Source organism: Odontesthes bonariensis, chromosome 2 (genome assembly GCF_027942865.1).
Source record: "Odontesthes bonariensis isolate fOdoBon6 chromosome 2, fOdoBon6.hap1, whole genome shotgun sequence".
Taxonomy (NCBI): Eukaryota; Metazoa; Chordata; class Actinopteri; order Atheriniformes; family Atherinopsidae; genus Odontesthes; species Odontesthes bonariensis.
In genome coordinates, this window is record NC_134507.1 from 8,034,076 (window position 1) to 8,058,845 (window position 24,770).

The 24,770-nt window shown below is 42.0% G+C and overlaps 1 protein-coding gene across 1 annotated transcript; it reads left to right on the forward strand.

The window, feature by feature from the left end:
* Nucleotides 1-259: 259 nt before the first annotated feature.
* ret (ret proto-oncogene receptor tyrosine kinase) lies at nucleotides 260-23,119 on the forward strand. The gene is made up of 20 exons (XM_075475304.1): nucleotides 260-586; nucleotides 8,667-8,900; nucleotides 9,155-9,448; nucleotides 13,363-13,601; nucleotides 13,684-13,879; nucleotides 13,963-14,162; nucleotides 14,538-14,820; nucleotides 15,057-15,188; nucleotides 15,606-15,716; nucleotides 16,025-16,141; nucleotides 16,271-16,515; nucleotides 16,610-16,757; nucleotides 16,856-16,963; nucleotides 17,046-17,260; nucleotides 17,631-17,753; nucleotides 17,837-17,907; nucleotides 20,040-20,177; nucleotides 20,339-20,438; nucleotides 21,074-21,221; nucleotides 22,158-23,119. Exons 1-20 carry the CDS (start codon nucleotides 520-522, stop codon nucleotides 22,313-22,315), a joined length of 3,327 nt encoding a protein of 1,108 aa, XP_075331419.1. The 5' UTR covers nucleotides 260-519; the 3' UTR covers nucleotides 22,316-23,119.
* Nucleotides 23,120-24,770: the final 1,651 nt, after the last annotated feature.

Consider the following 24,770-nt stretch of genomic DNA (forward strand, 5'->3'; position numbering starts at 1 on the left):
GAAAGAAGAGAAACTGAAACCGCGCCTGCACCTTTAAAAATGAACCATTACACAACTAAAGATAATTATTAATGCTTCCCCCTCCTGCGGAGCGTTAATGAGAACACTGACCTGCTGATAAATTATGCTCTTAAATTTCCTGTAGATGCTGCGCTGCCTGCTGCCGCGGAAGCAGCGGGGCAGTGAGCAGTGAAGCGGTGAACCTCCTCCACCCCCCACCCCACAACCCCCTCCCACCCCCACCCTGACCAGCCTCGCAGCCCAGCAGCAGCCACAGGAGCCGCACACAGCAGCCCGTCTATGGGACACTGAGGACTTCATCTGGCATCCCCGGAGCGCCGGAGGCAGGACGTACACTGGTTTAAACGCCCGTCGTGTGTTTTTTTATCGGTTTGATTGTAATTTTTCTAACTGTCGACCAGAGGAACTTTTTTCCTTCTTTCTTTCTTTCTTTCTTTCTTTTTTCTTTTTTCTTAAATCGTGTTTTAATTCAGAAACTTTCCCCTATGGTTCGCGAATATGGGGTCAAGTTGTGGTTTCTCTCGGGGGGACATCGCTTCGCTGCAGCTCCTGCTGCTGTTTGGAGGTAAGGTTAATCATCAATTTTACCATTAAAGTCACAGGAAAAGGTGCACAGCAAACGATGAGGCGCGTGAGTGTGTGGGGCGGGAGGATTCTGATTTGCACAAAAGTACGTCTTCAAATGTATTGTTGCTTCATTGAAAATTAGACAGAGATATGTCTGTATACGCCGAATAATTCAAGAAATAACTATGAATCCAAAAGAAAACACCGTAGACTGTGTCTGCTGCCTCAGTTTCGTTAAAAGCATCTTGATGACCTCCTGCTTCTCTGTCACACTGACCATCAGATTTTATATATGAACACAAGAGGAACCTATTGTGTTTGGTTTTGGTTTTGGTGTTTTAGTTTTAGTTTAAATCCTGAAATTTGTGAAAAATCTCCACAAACTGACCACACAGCCAGTTGATCTGGAGTCTGGATTGCCACCTGGCTGCGTTTGTGTAAAAGCTGAATTGCTTAGCCTACCTAAAAAGCATTTTGGAAGCTGATGGATTTTTAAGGTTCCTTTTAAAAGTACCTGAAATAGCACGAGCACAATGCCAGCAGAAGGTGATATTGCATTGTGCCGCTGGTTGTTATGTCTGGTATGGCCCCGGTCCAACGAGTACAGCCATATATCATAATATCATAATCCCATTCACAATCCCACAGCCCAACTGTACCAACACCGTCCTCGCAGGCAGTCTATATTTAAAGTGTCTCTCATAGCTCAGGACTGTGCAAATCTCAGTGTCCAGCGAGCATGTTGAATGTGACGCTTGGGCGGATCATACGGGCCGGGTTTGTTTTTTAAACTTTAAGCTGCTTTTTCACAGAGGTTACAGTCGAGACTTTTATCATTTAGCGCGCAGGAGGGGGGGTGAAACTGAAATTATCGCCGCGGTGTTAAGTGGTATTAAAATGTGGTAATAACGAGGTGCTTTGTGAATGAGTTACTGCTATTTTATGTCTGCAAAAGTGGCGGTGACCGATAGACGCGAGGCCTGCGTAATCGCCCGAGGGAGCAGTTTTGTGCAGTTTGATAAAATAATTGATGACATTTTCAAGACATCTCCTGGTTTTTCACTGTGATAGACGCTTTAGTTTTTTTTTTTAGTTTTTTTTTGTTTTAGGCGGAGTGATGTAAACTCGCACACGCGCACAAAGCCCGCAGCTCACCTCCACTTTGCTTTTCCAGTGTCGCCACTCAAGTGAGCTTTCCTCCTAAACATACAGTAAAGAGCAATGTCATTCTCCCGCACCAAGGCCGCGCTGGTAATTAAATGGGTGCTGAAACCTACACCCCCCCACCTAAGTGCGGCGCCCATCACCTGCCCGCGCGCTGCAACAAAAGGACCCACGCGGGCAGGTGTGCAGCAGCTGCTCCTATCTCTGGGCAAACACCGGCTGTTTGTTTTCTTTAGGAAAATATCGCCTGTTATACAAGAGCCCATGGCTCTCCGACTGCAGGGCGGGCGGGCGTAAACTTTCCTCAACACGACACATCAGATTGATTTCATTGAGCAGGTTGATTGTGTCTCACTCATGGGGGGGGGGGGGGGGGGGGGGGGGGTTTCGGCTGCTTATGTTGCGAGCAAAACAGCCATTTTTCTGCATTAAAACTCTCCTTTAAGGTTCGAGTTGGTGCTCATTCGCAACTGAATCGTTTCGGGGTTGCACGTTTTGTGCAACGTAGCATCTAATTTGAATCTTCCTTTGGGATGCAAGTGATTTTTCCCTTGCAGTGCGTTTTCAAGGTTACCGATTAGTTTAGTGTTTCTTCCTGAGGTCATCAAACAAAGGAAATGGGCAATCAGTGGCCTCTATTAGAGAAATCAGCCTTTTTTAAATGTGGCCGCACCTCTGTGCTGTAGAAGTAAAGCAGTTCCAGACATATACCAGAGTGAAGCTAGAGGGCTTATGCATGGGGAGACATTGGAGCTGAATGTTTGGATGTAAACATTTTGATTGCATTAATTAGGCTGAGATTTGAATTGTTGCCCTCTGCTGCGTATCAAAAGAGTTTACTGGAATAGTCCTTGGATTTAATCCCAAGAGTGCAGGTCTGAGCAGTGTCAGTCGCTGAAGAAAACCTGTTTGTGAAGAGGCACAAAATGTTTGCGTTAACACTCACTGTTACCTTTTGCGACCAAATCTGATGGAGGGCCATGTTTAAATGAACCAAATCTATTAACGGGCACTGCTATGTAATCCATCACTTCCACAAGAGGAGCCACAGATGTGTCCACATAAAAAGCATGGATCGGTTTATCTTCCTCCGTGACCTTGTTACTGTATCTTTGACCCTGTGTGGCCCTCTGACCTGTGAACCAAGCGGTAACCCTCAGCGGTGACCTCCTCCGCCCCGCGGCCTCTTCAGCTGCTCCTCCTCCTCCTCGCTTCAGAACAATCTTTTTCATCAGCATCCTTTGCTTTTGAGAAGGACCAGGCCAATAAATCTCATTTGATACTTGCTGCTATTTGATTTAGCTCCTTATCACATTATATAATTCAGTAAAGCTTCTTTATTATGTTGCCTATGGGTGCGGTATCAATCTTTTTCAATTTTACAGTCCTGCTGTCAGTACGTCTCCTTTAGTGTAATTGGAAAATATCATGAAACAAGTTGTTCTTTTATGTTAAATTGCGTTAACAGCAGGGCTTGACTTTGTAGAATGTTTTTCTGTAATTGTCAAAGATGCTACTAGCAAAAAGAAATCTGAATACAGCAATCAGTTTTACGCAGTGCAATTATTTGTGTTAAGTTTAGTCCTTTAAAGTTTTTTTAAATCTTTTTTTTTTTTAAATAAATGGTAATGAACAGCTATTAACAGGCAGTTTGTTGCACATCCTCTGATGCACACCAGCACAGATGCAACACTTTTCAATTCTTCGACTTTACCGTTGAAGCCCCTGCCTTTGGCAACGTTTGCTGGTTTTATTTGTGACATTCAGTCAGAAGTAAATCTTCTGGATCGAGGCACCACCCAGTTCATAACTGTGTCCTTTGCCGAGAGTCCCACCCCTTCCAACTCTGGAGTGTTGCTTCTGCTGCTGTTGCATGGATGCTGCTCCTACCTGTCAAAGCTCCGTGTCTGATCCTCTAGTCAGTTCAGGGTCACACTTCCCTCTCATGCATGGGTAGAATCTAATTTGCTGTGGTGAAAGGACAAGGAGACATTGATTGAAACTTCGCCCCGGAGGCATTTAGTCCCCTGGTTTCACATGGGTTTTGACAAGTTGTTATCCAGTTGCCTCGCTGGGCACGCTGTGTTTGACCCATCACTTGCAACGCTGAAAGAAACAAAGAACCAGCTCATCTCATTTGAATCCATGTGGTCAGCGTGACACTGCAAAAATTTCAATGACAGGGAAGTAGTTTGATGAAAATCTCATATCACTAAATGAATCAAACCGTATTTTTCTTAAATTTAAAACCTCATTTCACATAAACCCCTTTGCTTTTTGTTTCTGTTGATACGTGCACATCATTTGCCAGCCCTACCCTGGTATCCCCTCTGTTCACTCCTTTGATTTACTGAATTAGATAAGCACATTCATAACCACTGCGCCATCACATCCCAGTGCAAACATCTCTAAAGCTGTCACTTCTGCTGGAGGATCAGCTCTCGCTAATCGCTGCCAGAAAGCAATGTCCCTCCTTTTGTTTTAACCTGTGATCAGCCAGATTCACTGTGAAACCTCATTACACAAGCCAAAAAGCTATCAGAGTCTAATAGTGACTACTCTCCTCAGCTTTGCCTTTTTTTCTCTTTTTTTTTCTTCATTTATTATAAGTTCAAGTAAGTCGGAGCAAATCTGGTAAAGATCTCATGATGCAAAATAACTACAGATACTGTTGCACTGGATTGGAGTGTCCCATATTAAATACAACTTCCGTTTAACTCAGTATGTATCACACCAACTCAACCGGCATCTGTGACATGATTAAAATGCAAAATATGTAAATTACATGGCTGCATTTATCTGTGCTAGCAAGGTAGCTCTGAGACAGCCGTGAATCCTAATAGCTCAACTATCCCTTGACTTTCATTGAGCACGTTAATCAGGTTAAGATATTAATTAGTCTAATACACCATCACTAATGCCTTATGATTAGTGCCTTCAGCATGAAATGATTAGGGATAATTGCTTTACTTCAAATCTGTGAAACATCCCGGTTTTAGCGCTGCCATTACGTCCAATTTAGCAGCAATACAGATGCCACATGTGAACAGAGTCTCACAGACCACAGACTTTTTGGTTGTGATGGCACAGACTTGTTATGTGGATACAGGTCACACAAAATTTTTTTAAAAAGTGGCGACAAAGGTCTTGTTTTTCACAGCGTAATTTACAATATTTAGTGAAACTTCTGTTAACCCTACATCCCTGACCTTCTGTGTGTGTGTGTGTGTGTGTGTGTGTGTGTGTGTGTGTGTCAGCGAATCCGATGGGAGTTTTACCGTCACTGTGAGGAGGACAGATAGTTTTATCATGGCAGTCTAATGGCTGTTGCATCAAACTCAGTCTGGAGCTCCATAACGTACCACGTGTTCAATTTTTGATGCCACACTAATCCTCAGAGGAACCCCTAAACTGAATTTGCTCTTGCAGCTAACCCTTAGGGAGACGTTCTATTAGATTTCTTGATGACTGATGAACATGGATCATTGGATCTCAGCTCTTGTATTCTCCTAGGGCTAATTGGATTACATTACATGGTAATTGATCATTATGTTATGGTATGCATCGTGGTAAACTGAGTAATCTACCTGGAGCCTGACTGCCTCCTCCAAACCTGGATCAAATATCTTATTACGCTGATGAAAAGTTTGATGATTGTGTCATCATGACAGGAAATGACCTTCTTATTGTTTTGAGATTTAAAGCAACACGGCCATGACAATACTGAATCCAGGTTTTGAATCCCGTGTGATATGACGAGGCAATTGTGCATAATGGCACAGGAAACAGAAAGCGAGAGATTTCAAAACATTCTGATCAATAACAGCTTTCAGAAGTGGAAATATAGTTGAATGTGCAGCTTTTTAGGTAATTGAATCTCTGAAGAGAGCCATTCCCATAACTGTTACATCTTTGGAAGTAGAGTGATTGTGATTGTTTTCAGAGTGATTATAATATTTATTGTGTTTTTATCACCGTGATGAGACTGCTCCTTAGCGTAACTGGCAACAGCTACTTTGTAATAGAGGACAAATGATTTGGAACGTGAATATCGATGTGCTAAATTGTGGAGCTGGCTGTGAAATCAAACCAATACAAAGAGAATATTTCTGTGACCGTGCACGTGCAAATGGACCATATTATTCTGCAACGGAGATGATCAGAAACATGCAGCCATCAGCTTTTCCCCCGTTTCTGTCTCATCAGTGGAAAACAATCAGCATCACTGTTGATTAGTATAGCTATTGATTGGTCTGCTGCCAGATACGTTGCCTTTTCCAATGGGCTGTTAGCAGGGACAGATGCAGCGCACGTTGACCTTGGGCTCCAGCCTGCCAACAAGATTATGGAGGGAATGAACCAAACAGCAGCCGGAGATGGGTCACTTTTTTCTGATCTGCCAGGTTTTTGACAAGGATGCTCGCTGAGGATGTCTGACTCATGTATTGTGTCACTGAGACATGGAGCTAAATACACAGAGGTAGATTAGCAACCCTGTGGGTTACTCCGGCCCATGAGCTCATAGCTGGTAAATCTATCAGCAGAGGTACGCACTGAGGTAATTGAGTTCCTGTCTTTGTCTGGGACGATGGAGAGGGCGTCCCACCCTATCAGCTCTGTCTTCTCTGAGACACCCCATTGCTTCTGTGAGCGACTGATTATGCGATGAGCTTTTGTCCTTTTTATGATGGCAAGAAAGGAGACAACATAGACATACACTCAGACATTGAAAAACACACACGCACACGTTTGAGAAAAACCGAGGCATACAGCAAGGACTGCAATCAATAACGATGAGCAAGTGTGTATGGGTGTGTGACCGGGTTTTCCACTGTTTTGTTTTTAATGTTTTGCTGTGTCGCACGAGTTCAGTCTCCCTATTCACTCGGCAGTACATGATATCTATTGTAAACATAGATTGCTACAAGAGTCCTCCTGTTCAAACACCGGCTCTGTTTGCAGAATTACTTAATCTCGCTTTTGAAGAAATGATGCCGTATGTAGAAGCCCAGCATCAGTTTTATTGGTGATTAAAAGCTGTAAAACAGCTTTTTATGACATTAGTGTTTGCACGCTTTGATTCAAGACAGGCCGGAGCTGAATCAAAACAACTCTGAGTCCAAATCCGAAAGGCCAATGTGATACGACCCTAAATGTGACGCTGGAGCAAAACCTCTGCTGCAGATTTAATTTTTTTTTTAAGTCATTATCCCCACATAGCAGGTGAAATGTCATCACTGTCTGCGTTTATGTCATTCTTGCGCACCATTAAGGGAAGGTAATGACTCATGCTTTGGAAAATCATCATCATGGCTTCACAGACCAAAGATGCCATTTGCAAAGGGAGGCCTGCTCGATCCATCCAATTAATTAGTTTTGATATAAACTGCTTGCTTTCTGTTGGCTTCTGTCCTGGAAAGAAATTGAATTTTGAATTATATAAACGAATTGTGTTGCAGGGGGTCCAGCCACGGTGGCTTACGGCCAAGGCTTGCCTTGTGTGCTTGTCTTCACAAATGAGTCCAGCTTCCACCGGTTAGCATGTTGGTCCCTCCAGTTTTATTTGTGGAGCTGCTGTCATCTGCTGCATGTGATTCATGACTCTGTGATGTGTTAAATTTCAATTGATTTAATACATTTGATTCATTTATCTGATATAGAGTTGAAGAGAAGAGTGTTTAAAATGATCTCAGAGTATCTAACATCTAACAAAACCAGTACAGGCACTAATCTTAGCTTTACTTATAATGTATTATGGTCAGGATTGAGATCGTTTTGAGTCTGTCAGTATGATAACAGCTCCCTCTAATGGACGTTTATAGCGCAGAAACAAAAACCCTGCACTCTGATAGCATCCCATGTAGACGTTGTATTATGTCCTGGCCATGCAAATAAGACATGTACAAACACAGACAGTTATGCTGATCTTTGATGAAATACATGCTCATCTTTTAAACATGAGCATGAAGTGGTTCTTTTGGGTCGGAGTCATGAAATTGACTTCTGCCTTCCCCGCAGGGCTGACAAACAAGTGGCCCCATTGTTTGTTTTCGTCCCGGAAACACTTTTAATAAAAAGGTCTGCAGCCTCATTGAGTGTATCTCCATCCTTCAGGAAGGACGGCCACATTTTATCCATCAGTTCGGCCTCCTGTCATCTCAGCCCCGCAAAATTAAATCAATGCCTGAAACCAGAGCCGAGGCCTCAACTGCACCAACAGAAATAGAAAATCTAGTTTTGCTGTCTGCTAATGACATTAGTGCGTTCCCTAAATGGTCGCCTACCATCGTCAAAGAGGAACATAACAAGGATATAATTACAGGAGGTACACATCTCCATTTTCCTGTAAAACACGCAGCCTGCTATAGTGCTTTATGGATTACCCCACCACACACACACACACACACACACACACACACACACACACACACATACACACACACACACACACCCACACACATATACATACATGGGTCCGACACCCCCTCTGGCAGGGAATGATTCATTCCACAGCCCTATCATGTTATCCCTTGTAATTAAACTTCTCAAGGTGAACGCAAGGAGAATCGGAAACCACATGTTATTGACCACATGAGAAATTCATTAAAAAAGCTGCATTAAGTGTCATTTGAACCTTCCTTTCAATTTCCGCTCGGGGGGAGATGTATCAGGGCAGGAAAAAAAAGGGACCCCATCATATTTCATGTATGTATTAATTTTCTTTCAGTGGTCGGATAGCATTGTCCTATGGTATCGTTACCACAGTTGAACACCCAGACAGAGATGTCTGATATCAGCAGTTATCCCACTCTGTCATAAGACAGGTTCCAACAATGTGTTCCTTAAAGTGTATCTAACAAGTTCTTTATTAGCTGTTCCTAGAATTCTGGTTATTTCATGTCCTCTATCTGCAGGAGTGACAGGGCTGTACTTCCCTCAGAAAGAGTACATTGAGACGGTGTACATTGGCCAGCCAGCGGGGACACCCATCCTCCAGGTCCACGCCATGCTGGACAGTGACTCCGAGCGGCCGCATTTCTACCTGTGCGGGCGACGTCAACTCTACAGCTCCTGGTTCCACATGGACATCAGCACCGGGGTATTATTCTTGAACAAAACTCTGGAGGAGACAGACTTCACCTCACTGTGTGAGTTGTAAACAAGCCTTTTGAAACTAATTCATGGCATCATTTCTTTGCCAGGTGCCTTTGCGTATGAGAGTAAATTCTTGGCAATCACGCTCTTTGCATACTAATAATGCTTTGGCTCTGTGTTCAGATCTCTTCCATCAGCATGATAATGTAATTGAAAATGCTCACAGAGGAGCTAAGTCATCAAAAAAAGAGCACTGTCTGAGATTAAAAATGCCCCTTGTTTTTGTTATGGCTACGCGTCTCATCAGATCAAAATTCATGGCCTGTGAAGAAGTTGTTCCTGCAAGCCATGGTTTTGAATAACCTCACCAAGAGGTCCCAGTGCATCATCGAAAGACCCGCTCACATCACTCTGGACTTTGTCAACGGCACCGTGCCACGGTGTGCTGAGACGGATATGAAGGAGCTTTGCTTCCCGCACAGAGATACCTCCAACCCCCACATCACAGAAAACAGGTTCCCTGGGGCCCTCCGGCAACTCCGGCGCCTCACAAGACTCAATGTCTGCCCCAACTACACCATCTCGTATAATGTGGAATCAGGTGAGACACAGATGTTTTTATACTGAAAGAATCCATAACCCATTCCCAGTGTTGTATAAAATACTGAAATCTCACACTTAAGTAAAAGTATAGGTACCCCTCCAAAATATGACTTTGGTAAAAGTCCAAGTCACTGACTGAAATGTTACTTGAGTGAAAGTCTTAAAGTATCCGAAACGTCTTGTACTTAAAGCGATACAATGTAACTTCTCAAAAAGCCGACTCTGGAGCTCCCCCTACAGGCTTGGAGGTAATGTACGGTTACACTGTCGTAAATACAACACCCTTTCGCTTTCACGTTTCACGTTTGTTGACGAACCGGCGAGGAGTCAGAAGGTGCAAGCTATGTCGACCGAGAAGGTAAGAGTAATCAAATGTACCTGGGAGCGTGAGAGGGGTCTATTTGTTTTTGCGGTAGGTGTGCCAGAAAGCAAGTCGAAGTACTTCCGCTCAGCTCCCGGGCCGCTATCGGGCCGCTACTGGGCCGGTCCAGCAAAGTTACATAGTGCAGTTATTCCAACTCAGACCCCCGAAGGGCATAGGAGACAGGCCAATCGTAATATCAAAACTCATTCTAGCCGCACAATTTTTTTCAAGCTGTTATTTTAAGGTAGAAATGTTACATAGTATTGCTTTAAGTATGAGAATTGCTGTAAAAATAGATGTACTTAAGTAATGTAATGAAAAGTATAAGTAAAAAGTAAACAAGGCAAATGCAGTTTGAATGACATTTTTTATATTTTGGTAAACTTTGAAGGTCAAATACACTTAAAATCTACACACAACCAAGTGCAGGCAAAATTTAGACCAGGAACAACATACATTAGACAGAAAATACAAACTTTGTGAACCTTTAAGTTTTTCTTCTTCAAGTAAGGTCAGTGCTGAAAATGAGGCGTACATTACACCATTAAGAAAAAAATGAAACAAAAGAGGCTGCTACTGTTATTGCCATCATTATAAACAAAATTTAAAGAAAAAAAATAGGAGAAAACTGAAGCTTATCTGGCATCTGAAGAGGGACTCCAGTTTGAAACCCCTTTTGTAAACCTTTCTAAAAAATAAATGTAACACACCTGAAATATTGGCTAAAGCCAAGTATGTGTTGATATGTTTTGGTGCACTAATATATGTTTTAAACAAGGGTTTTAATAAGCATCTAATGTAATGTATTGTCTTTCTAACATTGTAGACAACTTGTTATATGAACTTTTATTTTGTTGACGGAGTATTATAGCGCCCTGCTGTTCGGTTGACAGGGTAACCAGGTTGTCATGGGAACGGGGAGAGGAGCGTGCGAGGGGATTGTGAACGGGAGAGATATCTTTCGATACCGAGTTGAAAAAGAGTTTAATTAGTTATTTTTAAGTCAACATGTCAACTACAGACGTTTAGGAGAAAGAGCAGTTCGACACACTGTCTTTCGGTGTCCGTTTGGTTTCAGTTGAGTTATGTTTTCGTTTGAGAAGTCTAGTTCACTTTCTACCGTTTGACAGTTGGATACTTTCTACCGTTTGACACTGACAGTTGGATAATGCTATCTAACGAACGGCCAACTACGGAGACTCCCTGTTGACCGGGTCGCGGTGTTAAGACCAACAGAGGAGGCTACTTCGTGTCAGAAAACCGTATACTTTGGATGGTCGGTACTCGGGTGACATCGGTGGATGTTGCGTTTGTGGATACGAGTGTGGATTACATTGTCGGCTGTCGGTGAGTAAGCGCTTCAGGTCAATAGACGGTATGAGCTCCATCGCGCGCCATCAGGGGTACCCACAATAACTTTGCTTAAAGGCGGGGTAGGGGATCTTTTTCTGGAACATTTTTTTACATATTGCTTGAAATACTCTTCGCACCCCCGGCCCCATTGCAACCAATTAATTAAAAGTTTTGACACAAATATGAAAAGTTTAAGTGGCCTCTAGAACGTACAATCTAGGAAAAACAGTATCCAATCATTGTGAACGGTCCGTTCACAATGATTGGATACTGATGCCGCCTATCAAACTGCAATCTGCTCCTCCCTCCCCCTCCTTCTCCCTGTGCGCGTACCCTGCTCCGTGAACGAATTACGTGTCTGTCCAGAAGCGGCAGGAAGCTAAACTCGAGCCAGCTTGGCTAGCACCTAGCATTATTAAACGTATAGTTAGCATAAACTAAATACTAAATACGGCAACGATCGATGCTTGCTGTCAGAACAGCGCTCGTGCACCTTCGTGCTCGTGCGCGTTCATGTACTCTAGAGGCGTGCCTTCGGGGGGAAAGTGAAGAAAAGGGTTGGGACTTTTTACCTGTGTATTTTCAAAATGCAGCTTCGCTGGACTCAAAATCCAGGATCTCCTACCCTACCTCTAACTCCTATACGGCCTGCTGTTCGGTTGACAGGGTAACCAGGTTGTCATGGGAACGGGGAGAGGAGCGTGCGAGGGGATTGTGAACGGGAGAGACATGTTTCGATACCGAGTTGGAAAAGAGTTTAATTAGTTATTTTTAAGTCAACATGTCAACTACAGACGTTTAGGAGAAAGAGCTGTTCGACACACTGTCTTTCGGTGTCCGTTTGGTTTCAGTTCTTATGTTAAGTTTTCGTTTGAGAAGTTTAGTTCACTTTCTACCGTTTGACAGTTAGATACTTTCTACCGTTTGACAGTTGGATACTTTCTACCGTTGGACACTGACAGTTGGATAATGCTATCTAACGAACGGCCAACTACGGAGACTCCGCTAGCCTGTTAAGACCGGGTCGCGGTGTTAAGACCAACGGAGGAGGCTACTTCGTGTCAGAAAACTGTTACCTTGGATGGTCATGGAGTCGGTACTCGGGTGACATCGGTGGATGTTGCGTTTGTGGATACGAGTGTGGATTACATGTCGGCTGTCTGAGTAAGCGCTTCAGGTCCATAGACGGTATGAGCTCCATCGCGCGCCATCAGGGTACCCACAATAACTTTGCTTAACCCCGGCCGGGTATTTTTCTTTTTCTTGTTTGTGTATTGTTTTGTCAGTGTCCTGCATTTCTTGCCATTGTGTTTGGGCTTATCAATTTCAACTATGGGCTCAAATAAATGGTTATTAGTTTAATATAACTTACGAAATGTTTCACTCTGTTTTATTTATGTGTGATTTATCAGCTAAAATATGAGCAGTGTGTGTTAAATGAATCTCTGAGGTGTAATTCAGAGTGGGGGCTCGAGAGCACAACCTTAGAAAGCACAGCAGTCATCAGTAAACATTTCTACTGTTTACCCCAGGCCTCTGGTAAAGTGAGTAATCATCTCTAGACCGTAAATAGCTTAACGCCATACAATGCTGATGAGCAGGTTGGTTACATAAATAAAATAGCTCAGTACAGAAAATGTTGGTCTTTCTCTCTCTTTTTTTTGCAACGAGTAACTAAACCGAACAATGAAAATGGATTGGAGTAAAAGTATGCAATGAAGTTCGGAAATATAGTGAAGTAAAAGTGAAAGTTGTCAAAAAAAATTTAAACTCGAGGAAAGTACAAAGTATTCCAAAATATACTTAAGTACAGTAGTGAAGTATTTTTACTTTGTTACTATACAACACTGCCCATTCCTTCAAATGCAAAGTTAGATTTTGATGCAATGCCATCCGCTCATGCTCATTTCAGTACATGAGCACCCGTAAACTTTACATGAATAGCTGTGTAACATTTGACTGTTTTCAATTACTGCTGGTGCAACTGTTTGCACTGTTTGTAGTTTAGCATTTTAGATAAGCATTTGTCATTATTCAATTATTTCAAATTGTTCGGAAGGAAAAATTCATACTGTAGTCTTGCTCAGAATCCGACCCATGCGGTCTGTGGCTAAGCATATTAAAGCCTTCCTACAGCAGCACACACCTGTGTGTACCGGTGTTTGTTGACTGTTTGTTGCTGCTGTTGCCTGCAGATGCCCCAGCACCTTTTGCTGTAAATGAGAACACCACAGAGCTGGTGGTGACCGCTCCGTTGGACCGGGAGGAAAGTGAATGCTACCGACTCTTGTTGGTTTGCACAGTCCGAACAGAAACCCGCATCACCAAGGTGGAAACTTCGCTGGATGTTTTTGTCGACGATGAGGACGATAACGCACCGTACGTGAACGGAACCGACACTGCAGATGTCGTCATCAGCTTCAATCGGACAAAGGTGGGAAGACTGGAATTGTTTGAACTAATGGTGAATCTTGGTAAGACTCAGATGTCTCACTTTGACTTTCTATTTTTTTCAGGGGGGAACTTTTGGCACCTTGTTTGTCTTTGACAGGGATCTAACAACCATCTTTCCTAAAGACCAGATGCACAATAGATATGTGGAGACTTTGCTCAACAGTGACGCCTGGATAAAGGAAACATTTGACATAAAAGACACCTTTAATGAAAGGAGAGTTGCTCATAGAGGCATTCGAGAGTCTGTCCATGACTACCGTAAGTGATTCAGAGGCCACAGAAACCGAGCCAATTAGTTAATAGGGAGACATTGTTTTTTACCAACCTTTCCTTTGTTTCAGAGCTCATACTAAAGAGGAACCTGTATGTGACAGAGAATCGAAGCGTGTACCTGGACTACCTGGTCAACGACACCACTTATCCTGGTCTAGAGGGAACAGTGTTGCTGCACTTCAATGTCACCATCTTACCGGTCAACATCAACTTTGCCAACATCACACACATGTTCACACTGTCACGCAGAGCTTCTGTTTATGCACAGGTACAGTGCTCGTGAATATTTATACCACACTGACCTTTGATTTTCCATTTTAGCCAAAAAGATGATTGCAGCATAAGATATACCAAATCCATTCACAACTGCAATCTTTTCCCATTAAGGCCACGCATCCAATTTTTATTTTTATATAAAATTTATATTTTCCCCTCAAAAAAGAGGAACAGGGGGCCAAATCTTTTAGCATTACATATTCTACAGTTCAAGCAACGCTCACTTTTGCTGAGGTATTCTGGCAATGTGCATGACAAAAGTCAATATGCTTAAAAATGAGTTGGAAACACAGTTTTAAGGATCACAAACGTCTCTGGTGTTGCTTTAAATAACGCACTGTCTACGTCTTGGTTCATTTCTCATCAGGTTGGCAGAATCTGTGTGGAAAACTGCCTGCTGTTTGATGGCTTCGGTGTCACGTACCGGCTCGAGGTGCCAGATAAAAACATTTCTGCTGACTTGATGTCCTGCTATGCTGCCATAAGCATCACTCAGGCCGAAGATGGGATGTGGGGACTGCTATATGTGAATGACTCTGAGGCACTGCGCAAGCCTGAGTGCCAGGACCTGCAGTACCTTGTTGTAGCTGAGGAGGGACACACACAACTGGAGGCCAGCACTCAGATCCACATTGTACTCGATGGCGAAGGTAAAACCACAATAGCCGGCCCTATTTTAAAAGAAAGATGATTCAGTTCTTCCCATAATAATTTAATGTGTGCTTGTCTACATTAATACAGATAAATTAATAAAGTTATCACTTGAGTTTTCCTTCCTAACTAATTCCCACTAAGCACATGTGCAGACACGTTTTTATCAGCTTCCCCTCTCCCAAATGCCCTTTAGAAATTTAATTACATTTGCCTTTGGCTCTGTTATATGTAGCACTCAAAGCCAGCCAGGACAGCCAGCAGTTCCTGTCCTGTGCAGAAAACAGACAGCGAGGAGAGTGTGAGTCTGCCGTAGGCCTGGGAGCGACGACGGGGAGATGCCAGTGGAGACAAGGCACTGGCAAAGGTACAATCTAATCAATAAAAACTTTAGAGCAAGTCAAAGCTTCATAATCGTGTAACATTTTCACATCACCGAGTACTCATGAGGCCTCGGAATAATCCACTAGAACCGAATGAGAACATGTTTCCCTCAGTAGTGGTAATAGGAGAAATGAAAGGCCCATATCCTGCACGTGTGTCCTTTTCAGCCGCAAGAGGGAAAAAATGTGATTTTAATTTGATCGGGAACAAATGCTAAAAACATCGTGCCATTGCCAAAAAAACGTTGGAATGTTTTTCAATTAAAACTGGAAGGTTTCAATGCAAAACACTTTAAAATGTGTTTTTAACTATTAAATACTTTCGGTCTCTGTTGTTTTTGATTCACAAAGATGTTTTCGTGCTCAAGTTTTTTTCCCCCTCATTTGTGTTCAAATTCCAGGGATATCTGAAAGTTACTCCACATGCTCCCCTGACGTGCGAACATGTCCGGATAGCTTCTGTGATGCAGTGGAAAGTAAAGATAGGTCAATATGCCCCCAAGACTGTACAAGTAAGAAGCAGATGCTTTTCTTTTTTGAAACACTTATCTTATCTTAAACTTATCTTGACTGTTGCTTGTTTTTAAATTCATTTAAATGATTTTATTTGTTTCTCTTTATATTCTTTTATGTATTTTTAATGCTTCTTACACTCCCTGCTGCAATGCTTTTATTTGATGTAAAGCACTTTGAATTGTTTGTACATGAAATGTGCTATACAAATAAATTTGATTTGATTTTGATTTGAAACACCTATACATGCAATATAAGACCATTGCGCATTATGGAGACTATGTTCACGTTTCATCTGTTTCTGCAGAGGAAGCTGTAACTGGAGGGTATGAAAGAGGCCTGAGTGGGTTCGGCATTAGGGCCTGCCATGGAACCTGTTACTGCTTCGCTGATAAGTGCTTCTGCGAGAAGGCAGTCATTGAAGGTGAGTTGTCATAAATCTTAAAACACTGCGTGACAACCCATCTCTGCAAAGTCCTACGTCATTCCATCTCAATGATGAAACAAAAGTGCTTTTGAAATAGCAGTCACAGTTCAACATTCTTTTCTCCAGAGGTGATATGTGATGACATGTGTAAGACCATCATCGCCACAGCTCTGCTCCTCTCCTTCATTGTGTCCATCCTCCTGTCCTCATACTTCATCCACCGGTACCACAAGAACTCACCCAAGCCGCCAATAGCGTCAGCTGAGATGACTTTCCGCCGCCCAGCACAGGCCTATCCCATTAGCTTTCCAGGCAATAATTTACGCCGGGGCTCCCAGGAATCCATTGAGACAGACACCTTTAAAATACCTGTAAGATTCGCTTCGTCTGTCACAGACTTTTATCCTCTTTGCTCTGTATGTTGGATCCTTTGGGAGGTCAAGTGTCATTATCTTGTTTCAACAGGAGGATCCAAAGTGGGAGTTTCCTCGTAAAAACCTTGTACTCGGCAAGACTTTAGGAGAAGGAGAGTTTGGGAAAGTTGTCAAGGCAACGGCATTCAGGCTGAAAGGAAAAGCTGGTTACACCACTGTGGCTGTGAAAATGCTTAAAGGTAAAACTATCCTCGCAAAGGCCAGACAAGCCTGGAAGTTCCTTTGATAAATGAAGAGTTCCTTCGTCATTACAGTCCACTGCTTTCCTCTGTAACAGAAAACGCTTCACACAGTGAGCTGCGCGACCTTCTGTCAGAATTTACTCTGCTGAAGCAAGTCAATCACCCACATGTCATAAAGATGTACGGAGCGTGCAGCCAGGATGGTAAGACCTCCGTCCTCCTGCCAATCTCTGTTACAGCATGTGTGTTTCCCACTTAGTCTCAGTGCTGCATTTCTCTCAATAGGTCCATTGTATCTCATCGTTGAGTACGCCAAGTATGGGTCACTGCGTAATTTCCTGCGAGAGAGCCGGAAAGTTGGCCCGAGCTACATGGGCAGGGACGCAAACCGAAACTCCAGCTACCTAGAGAACCCAGATGACAGGGCACTGACCATGGGAGACCTGATCTCCTTTGCGTGGCAGATATCCAGAGGCATGCAATATCTGGCAGAAATGAAGGTATCTAACAAACTACTCATGAAGAAATTTTGTGATAAATGTTAATGCTTAGACTTTGCAGTTGAAATATCTGAAACGCTTAACAGTGTCAAACACAAATGGCTACTAAAAAAGGTGCTGAAGTGTCGACATAAATGTAATCACCAAATGAGTGAAGCTGAAACATTCTCTGAAATGAAAGTGCTGAAGGTATTGGTTGCTTTTGTGGAAATTTGTACATTTATAAGGAGTTTAAGTGTCATCTGAAGACAGAGAGATGTTTTGGTGAAAATAGCTTCAATTTAAATTGGAGGCTGTACAGAAAAAAGTTGAAATTGTTTCATTGTGTGAGAATTTCGAGGGAGTTTAAATGAGCCTGTTGGTCCCACAGCTTGTTCACAGGGACCTTGCTGCACGAAATGTCCTCGTAGCTGAAGGACGGAAGATGAAGATCTCCGACTTTGGCCTTTCAAGAGATGTTTACGAGGAGGACTCGTATGTTAAGAGGAGCAAGGTAAAGAGAAAAGTACAATTTTTGCTGAATTATAAACAGCCTGTAACATTAAAAACCTAACAAGGTCTTTCCTTCTTCACCAGGGCCGTATACCTGTGAAGTGGATGGCAATAGAGTCCTTGTTCGATCACATTTACACAACACAAAGTGACGTGTAAGTATGAGTTAGAATCTGATGGGAACAGTTTAGCATTTTGGAGCATATGGTTAGCAGTAAGCAACCGTTATAACATAAGGACTTGAAATATGGAGAAATAGATAGCCTCACTCTGTCCAAAGGTGAATCAAAGAAACTTGCTCACCAGCACCTCTAGAGCTCACGAATGAACACATTTTATCTAATTTGTTGAATAAATACCATATTTATCAGAATTAGATCAAGAATTATGCCAATGAAACCAATAAATTAAGCTGATATAGTTAAATAAATTAGTATGTGCATATTGAAGACAGATTTTTCAGAAACTAAGTATTTTTTGTATTTTCACTGCAGAAACCAAGTACTTAAAAAAAAAGCACAAGGGGAGATATTTTTTCCCCCAAAATGGCTGATGGCAGTACTTTTAGATAAACTTCCAGCAAAAGTACCCGCCAACACTTTTTTTACATTTTTTATTTTTTTATTGCAGCTGCACTATATTTCCTACTTTCACTTCTCTGTGACTGTGTTGGGTACTCAATCCTGCAGCTCTGACACATCAGCAAGGACAGACTTTATTTATTTCTTCAACAGGGTACATTTGTCTGAAAGCCTGCATACTTCGAACCTTAGAGGAAATACAGCAACCCAGCTCTGAGGCAAAGCTCTCTAAAGAAATGAACACCATTGGTTGAAATGCAGCTAACATATTTATTTAGGACAACTTGTATATGTTCAAGAGAACTTAATTTCATAACTCTATTTCTTTATTTCAGTTGAAAATATCTGTATTTTCTAATGTCAAAATGATATACCCATCTCTTGTATTCAAATGACAGGGTGTGATTGTCTTACATTCACATTATCAGCCACATTGTTGGATTCTGATTCTTTCAGATAAGATTTGACGATTCATAGTCATTCTTACAACTGTCACGGGTCTGATTTTCATGTTAACGCGACTGCCCATTGACACGATATGCTTGTGCACTTTTTTATCTTTTAGTATGCATCATTTAAATTAACAACAGCAACAGAAAACATCATATTTTGAAGACCACTTGTGAGCATAGATTGAGACACACAAACAATTCGGAAACTGCGGATGACATCTAGTTTTGCAAGATGACAAACATTTGTCCATCAATGTATCAAAAGACTGAGGAAGCCAAGAAAAGTTAGATGGCTAGCTTGTTCTGTTTTAGTTGTTATTGCTAACAGAGATGTTGTATAGCTATGACAACTCAGAGAATACTTATAAGAGCTGAATCTGATACAACCGCAATCAAGTCACATTGCCATATATATCAGAATTAATGAAATGAGACATATTGAATGGGAAAATCTGAATTGAGGAACTGGTTTCTGTGTCAATATAGCCCTAAAAAAAATTCCTATTTGAGTCACGTCACCCACGTAATGTGAACTATTCTAACTAAACCATCAGCAGCAGTGGAGCTGATCATCCCTGCTTCTGCTTTCTCTGACTGACTTAGTAAGATATTCACATCCTTTCAACTGAACACAGGAGATATAAGTTAAAAAAAAAACTAGGAAAAATGTTTAAAAAAAAGAATTTCCTCCAGAGTAAATTGACATGGAATTAAAAGATAAACGTTCCCTTGGATAAATCAATGGTGTCATTTGAAAAATTACTAAATCAACATTTATTCATGGACTACTATTTATCAGACCACCTGTATAAATATATAGATTTTTTCAATTAATTTTAGAATTAATTTCAGTCGTATTTATTCAATTCACATGCATTATTGTTGAGAAGTTATTTTTGTGATCAAATGGAACAAAAACAAGAATGAGTCATAGGGGGAAGCTATTTTTTACCATTAACAAAATAGTTCCCACGACAACCTCTTTCTGAAACCACAAAGTATTTTCAGTGTTTCAAGATAAGTGACAAAACGTTACACAGTGAGCTTCACACATGCTGATGTGGGGTTTTTGGTACTTTGCAACAGGGTTTGGCTAGCTCTTCTGCTCTGTTTCTCATTATCATGCTTAGCTCAGCCCTTACTGGCTGGTTCATCAGACATATTCTAGACACGTTTTGATCTTCTCATGCAGCTCTGGGCAAGAAAGCAGAGTTCCAAAATATGCGAGTTTACTGAATTATTACTTTCTTCCAGCTGGTCCTTTGGTGTGCTGTTGTGGGAGATAGTGACACTGGGAGGAAATCCATACCCAGGTATCGCTCCCGAACGTCTATTTAACCTCCTCAAGACGGGTTACAGGATGGAAAGACCAGAAAACTGCTCCGAGGAAATGTGAGCTCTACTTTTTTACTCCACCATGCCCTCTCAGGCATCACCTCATTTCTTTTGAGAGTTATAACTTCTCTGCACCATGTGAAGACAGCGAGTGGTGGAAAATTACTCTGTGGGAAGAATGAAATGAAACCAACAGTGAAACTCTTTTTCCTCTTTAGGTATAACCTCATGCTTCGATGCTGGAAACAAGAACCAGACAAGAGGCAAACATTCTCAGACATCAGCAAAGAACTGGAAAAGATGATGGTGAAGAGTCGGGTATGGTGAAGCTTTAAAATACATTATCATAAAGAGGTGAGGGGCATTAAAATACATTATCATAAAGAGGTGAGGGGCATTAAAATACATTATCATAAAGAGGTGAGGGGCATTAAAATACATTATCATAAAGAGGTGAGGGGCAGCTTCCAATCTTGACTAAATGTCAATGATGCATCACTGAGATCTGACAGAGAAGTTGTTTTTTTTTAGCTTGTCACTCATCTCAGATTTGCAGCTGGCCCGATATCATTTCTGTTTAGATCCACACACACACTGCGCTCTCCTGTGCGAGCTTTCCCTCTTCCCAAACACTTCAGATACTATAATTAGAGTTTGAGAAGCGATCCTAAAATGTGGCCTTGGGTAGTGTAATGACAGATCAGAACCATCAGGCTGATGCTGCGAGGCTAAATATAAAGCATTTAAGGAGACAGGAATGCAGGCATCTCTGCATACAGCAGTCCGTTTCTCATGGGAAAGTCACAGGTTGTAATAAAGCCAAAGTATTTGGACTGGTGTTTGCAGGATCAGTGCATGTCCTTGACCTTTAGCATGAGCACGCTTAGCCTTAGCGTGCCACCTTTCCTTTGCTCCATAATCAGCCTAATCACACCCTCATCTGCTCTTGCCAGGATTACCTTGACCTGGCGGCGTCCACCCCGGCTGATGCCCTGCTGTATGACGACGCCCTCTCTGAAGAGGACACACCACTAGTGGACTGTAATAACGCCCCTCTCCCTCGAACCCTCCCCTCCACATGGATTGAAAACAAGCTCTATGGTAGAATCTCCCATGCATTTACTCGATTTTAGAAACAGGACACACAACACAAGCTCTCTTTTTTGGCAAGCTGTGATTGGCTTTTCCGTAGTCAAGTGTGTGTGACTGTGATCTAGGCATGCCTTTTGCTGTTTGATGCTGACATATCTCCCATTTCATCGTAAATGAGAGGCTCAGTGAAAAAAAAAGATCTTGTGTCTTGACTTTTTTTGGTTTTCTTGGTTTTCTTGTTTTATTTGGACCTGCTTCTAATGTACATGAATGCTGACCAAAAATGCTACATTTGTAAAGTTTGACTATATCTATATCTATATATATCTATAGATATAGATATTCCCTTTGCTCTTATTTATACGCCATAAGTCATATTCATACGTCATCTGCATTTAATTTGTAAATAGCTAATTTTCCCCACTCCATTCCATTTCGGTTGCCACCGTTTCATTATTTGTTTGCACTGAAGGAAACCGTTTGTAACATTTGAAACAGGTCCACGCTGACTCAGTCATTCATTGTGGTTTGAAGTCCAGACTGTCTTAAATGTCCTGATTTTCTTATGTGTATTAGTGGTAAATCTATTTTGATTACACAATGCTGATCAGAGGAACAGTAAGGCTTTTGAATGCAACTCTCAGGTGAAAATCATTAAAGGTAAATAGCATATTGGAAGAGGCACTTGCATTAAAATGTCTCAAGTGACTGGAAGCCAGCCCCTGTCAAAATTTCAGTGCACGAATAAGATCATAGCCTCGATACATTATAATAAAAGCCAGTAAATAATTAATCTTGTTGTGCAAAGCCGTAACTTTGGACCTCCCAAAGTCAAACCGGGGCTCGCTTCAGAGACAGACCGCAGAGTTTGATTTGAGAGCCTTACTGTCGGCACGCTGTTTACCTTTCACTGAGTGCAGAAAAATGATTTGTTCTCGTTTTTAGGCATGTCATACCCCAACTGGCCTGAGACGAGCCCGGTACCGCTCAACAGACACGATGCCACTAATCCAGTCTTTACAAGATATGCCAATGATAGTGTTTATGCAAACTGGATGGCTTTGCCTTCACCCGCAAAAGCTGTGGACAAGCTCGATAGTTAAAGGCAAAGCAACACTGTAGAAAAGATGACTAATTGGTAGATGTATATATTTCTGTAAGACTGTACATAAACAATCTGATGCTAAAGTTGGTTCCCTTTTATTTCTGTTGCACGGGTATTCAAGTGTAACTGGGGTCTCTTTGCTGTAAAAGTGTCAGGATCCACGATGAGCACGTTCCGTTCAGCTCTTCACTGTGTTAACTGTTACCTCACAGGTCACGTTGGCCAAGATGTATCACTGCATGACTGTTGTACCAGATTGTGTGTCAGTGTCAATGTCTTTTAAGTGCCTGTGCCGCTTCTACCATAGCCTCCAACTGTCAGTGTGCGACCGCGCAGATGTTGTTCCAGCACGGGAATGAAAGGGGACGTCTTTACCATCACCGGTTGTAGAAAGCTGGGATTGAGCGGACTAAAGTGAAATGCCGAACTGGTTCCGAAAATGTAAAGTTTCTACTTAGGAGGACTGCGTGCTCCTCAAAATGTCAAAGACCCGTTTTTATGTTTCTCCCACGAGAAGATTCAAAGCTGCCAAAGAAATGCAAACATGTTCCATGAACTGTTTTCTTATGTTTGCTCGTGTTTATCAGTTTATTATGATTTTTTTTTTTACGTTATAAATATCATCCATTGAGTGCTACTCCACTGATAAGACACAAGGGATGATGTAGACTGTGACCATGTCCTGTGTCAGACCACAGCTCACATTTCCATTCACTGTAATGATTATGTAAACCAATGGGTGTTATTGCTGTTACGTTGTTATTTGATTATGTTCCAATTAATAATAAACACCGAAAATGTGCAGTGTGTGTGTTTACTTCATGTCTCTGAAACAACATAGTGGCCACCACAGGTTTAGCAGCAATATCTCGAAGCTAATAGTTTGCTGTGTGGTGTCATCAGTCTCACATCTGTGGAGGAATTTGGCCCACTCTTCTTGTGGGATCACTGCCCTGTTGTGTGATCTATTTTCAGCCAAGCTTTGTCTGTCGCACACATGGCCTCACAATCGACTCTAGAATGAAGAGGAGTTTGTGGTCGACTCGGTTACTGCAGGGAAAATGTCTTTTCTCCTTGGCATTGTGTTACCACACACCTAAATGCTCCATACCAACAAACTTCCAAAATGTTTGATGTCATATATGTGCACACACTCATGGATGATCCGCTGTTCAAGTGCATTTAGATGGCAGAGCTTGGCTGCTGCTAATGTTATTAATTTTTAGAGTTATAGTAGTTTGGGCAAAACCACAGTTTTTTTGTTCTAATTACTTGATTTTAAGTCCTGGGGTCCGTTTCACGTAGCAGGTTCAACCAACTCTGAGTCTATTCCTGATCTCTGAGTTGATCTACTCTGAGATAGAAAACTCTGAGTTTTCGGTTCCAGAAACGCTGATTTGAGTGAGTTCAATCAACTCTGAGTAGGTTCACTTTGAGTTTTGCGCGTGCGCCACAACTCGATTTCACGAGTCACCATGGCAACGGGGAAGAGGAGGGGCTACGTTGTTCACCAACCTCGAATTGGAAATCTTAATGCGCTCATATGGCGAGTTTCAACACGTTTTTAGAAATAAGTGCAACACCGCTGCTGCTGCAAAAGTGTAAGTTTAAATGTAGTCCTTTGCAATCACAGTAATATTACAGGGGAAAACTGCTTGAATGGTAGCCCATTCATTTATTTAATTTAGGTGCAATCCCGCGGGGGAGAAGCGCACTTGGCAGCAGTTTAAGATGAAATATAAAAACATTGTTCAAACAGGTGAGACCTCGGCATGGAGGTACCTCATTCTGATCATGTTTTACACTGTAAAGCAAATATTAAGTGGCTATTTGACTGTGCAGTTATTTTATTCCCAACATAATGCTGTTTTCACACACATAAACTATGTCTTTACATTACACTTAGCTGATGCTTTTTATCCAAAGCGACTTACATCTATTTAGATACAGGGTATTGGTTACAGGCCCTGAAGCAATGTGGGGTTAGGTGCCTTGCTCAAGGGCACTTCAGCCATGAATAGAGGTGTAGGGAGAGGTATTGGCTGGACTTGAACTTGCAACCCTCTGATCTTAAGTCCGCCTCCCTAACCACTAGGCCACGGCTGCCCTGCCCTGTCTTCTCATCTATATCATGTTCTGTTAAATAATTAAGCCTATTTAAACTAACACAGACTTCTACTGAGCCAACAGAAAGAAGGTAAAACGGGTGGTGCCCAGCACCGCCACCTCTAACGTAAGGCCAGTGGCTGAGGGAGTCCCGGAGGGAATCCACCCCCCAAGACACGAGTGCCTTTATAAAATATAATAGGCTTTTTTAAGCCTATTCATACAAATATTTATTTGTCTTTTATGTCTTTTTTTTCTTTTGTCCCAACAAAATTCTGATGGTGCCGCTCAAAAAGATAATTGTCTGTAAATGCAAAAATCTATGCGCGGTCTGATAACCATCTCCG

Coding starts and splice junctions, on each gene's coding strand:
- ret (XM_075475304.1), top strand. CDS start 520: ATGGGGTCAAGTTGTGGTTTCTCTCGGGGGGACATCGCTTCGCTGCAG. Junction 9,449..13,362: donor CTCGTATAATGTGGAATCAG/GTGAGACACAGA, acceptor TGTTGCCTGCAG/ATGCCCCAGCACCTTTTGCT. Junction 17,754..17,836: donor CGTATGTTAAGAGGAGCAAG/GTAAAGAGAAAA, acceptor CTTCTTCACCAG/GGCCGTATACCTGTGAAGTG.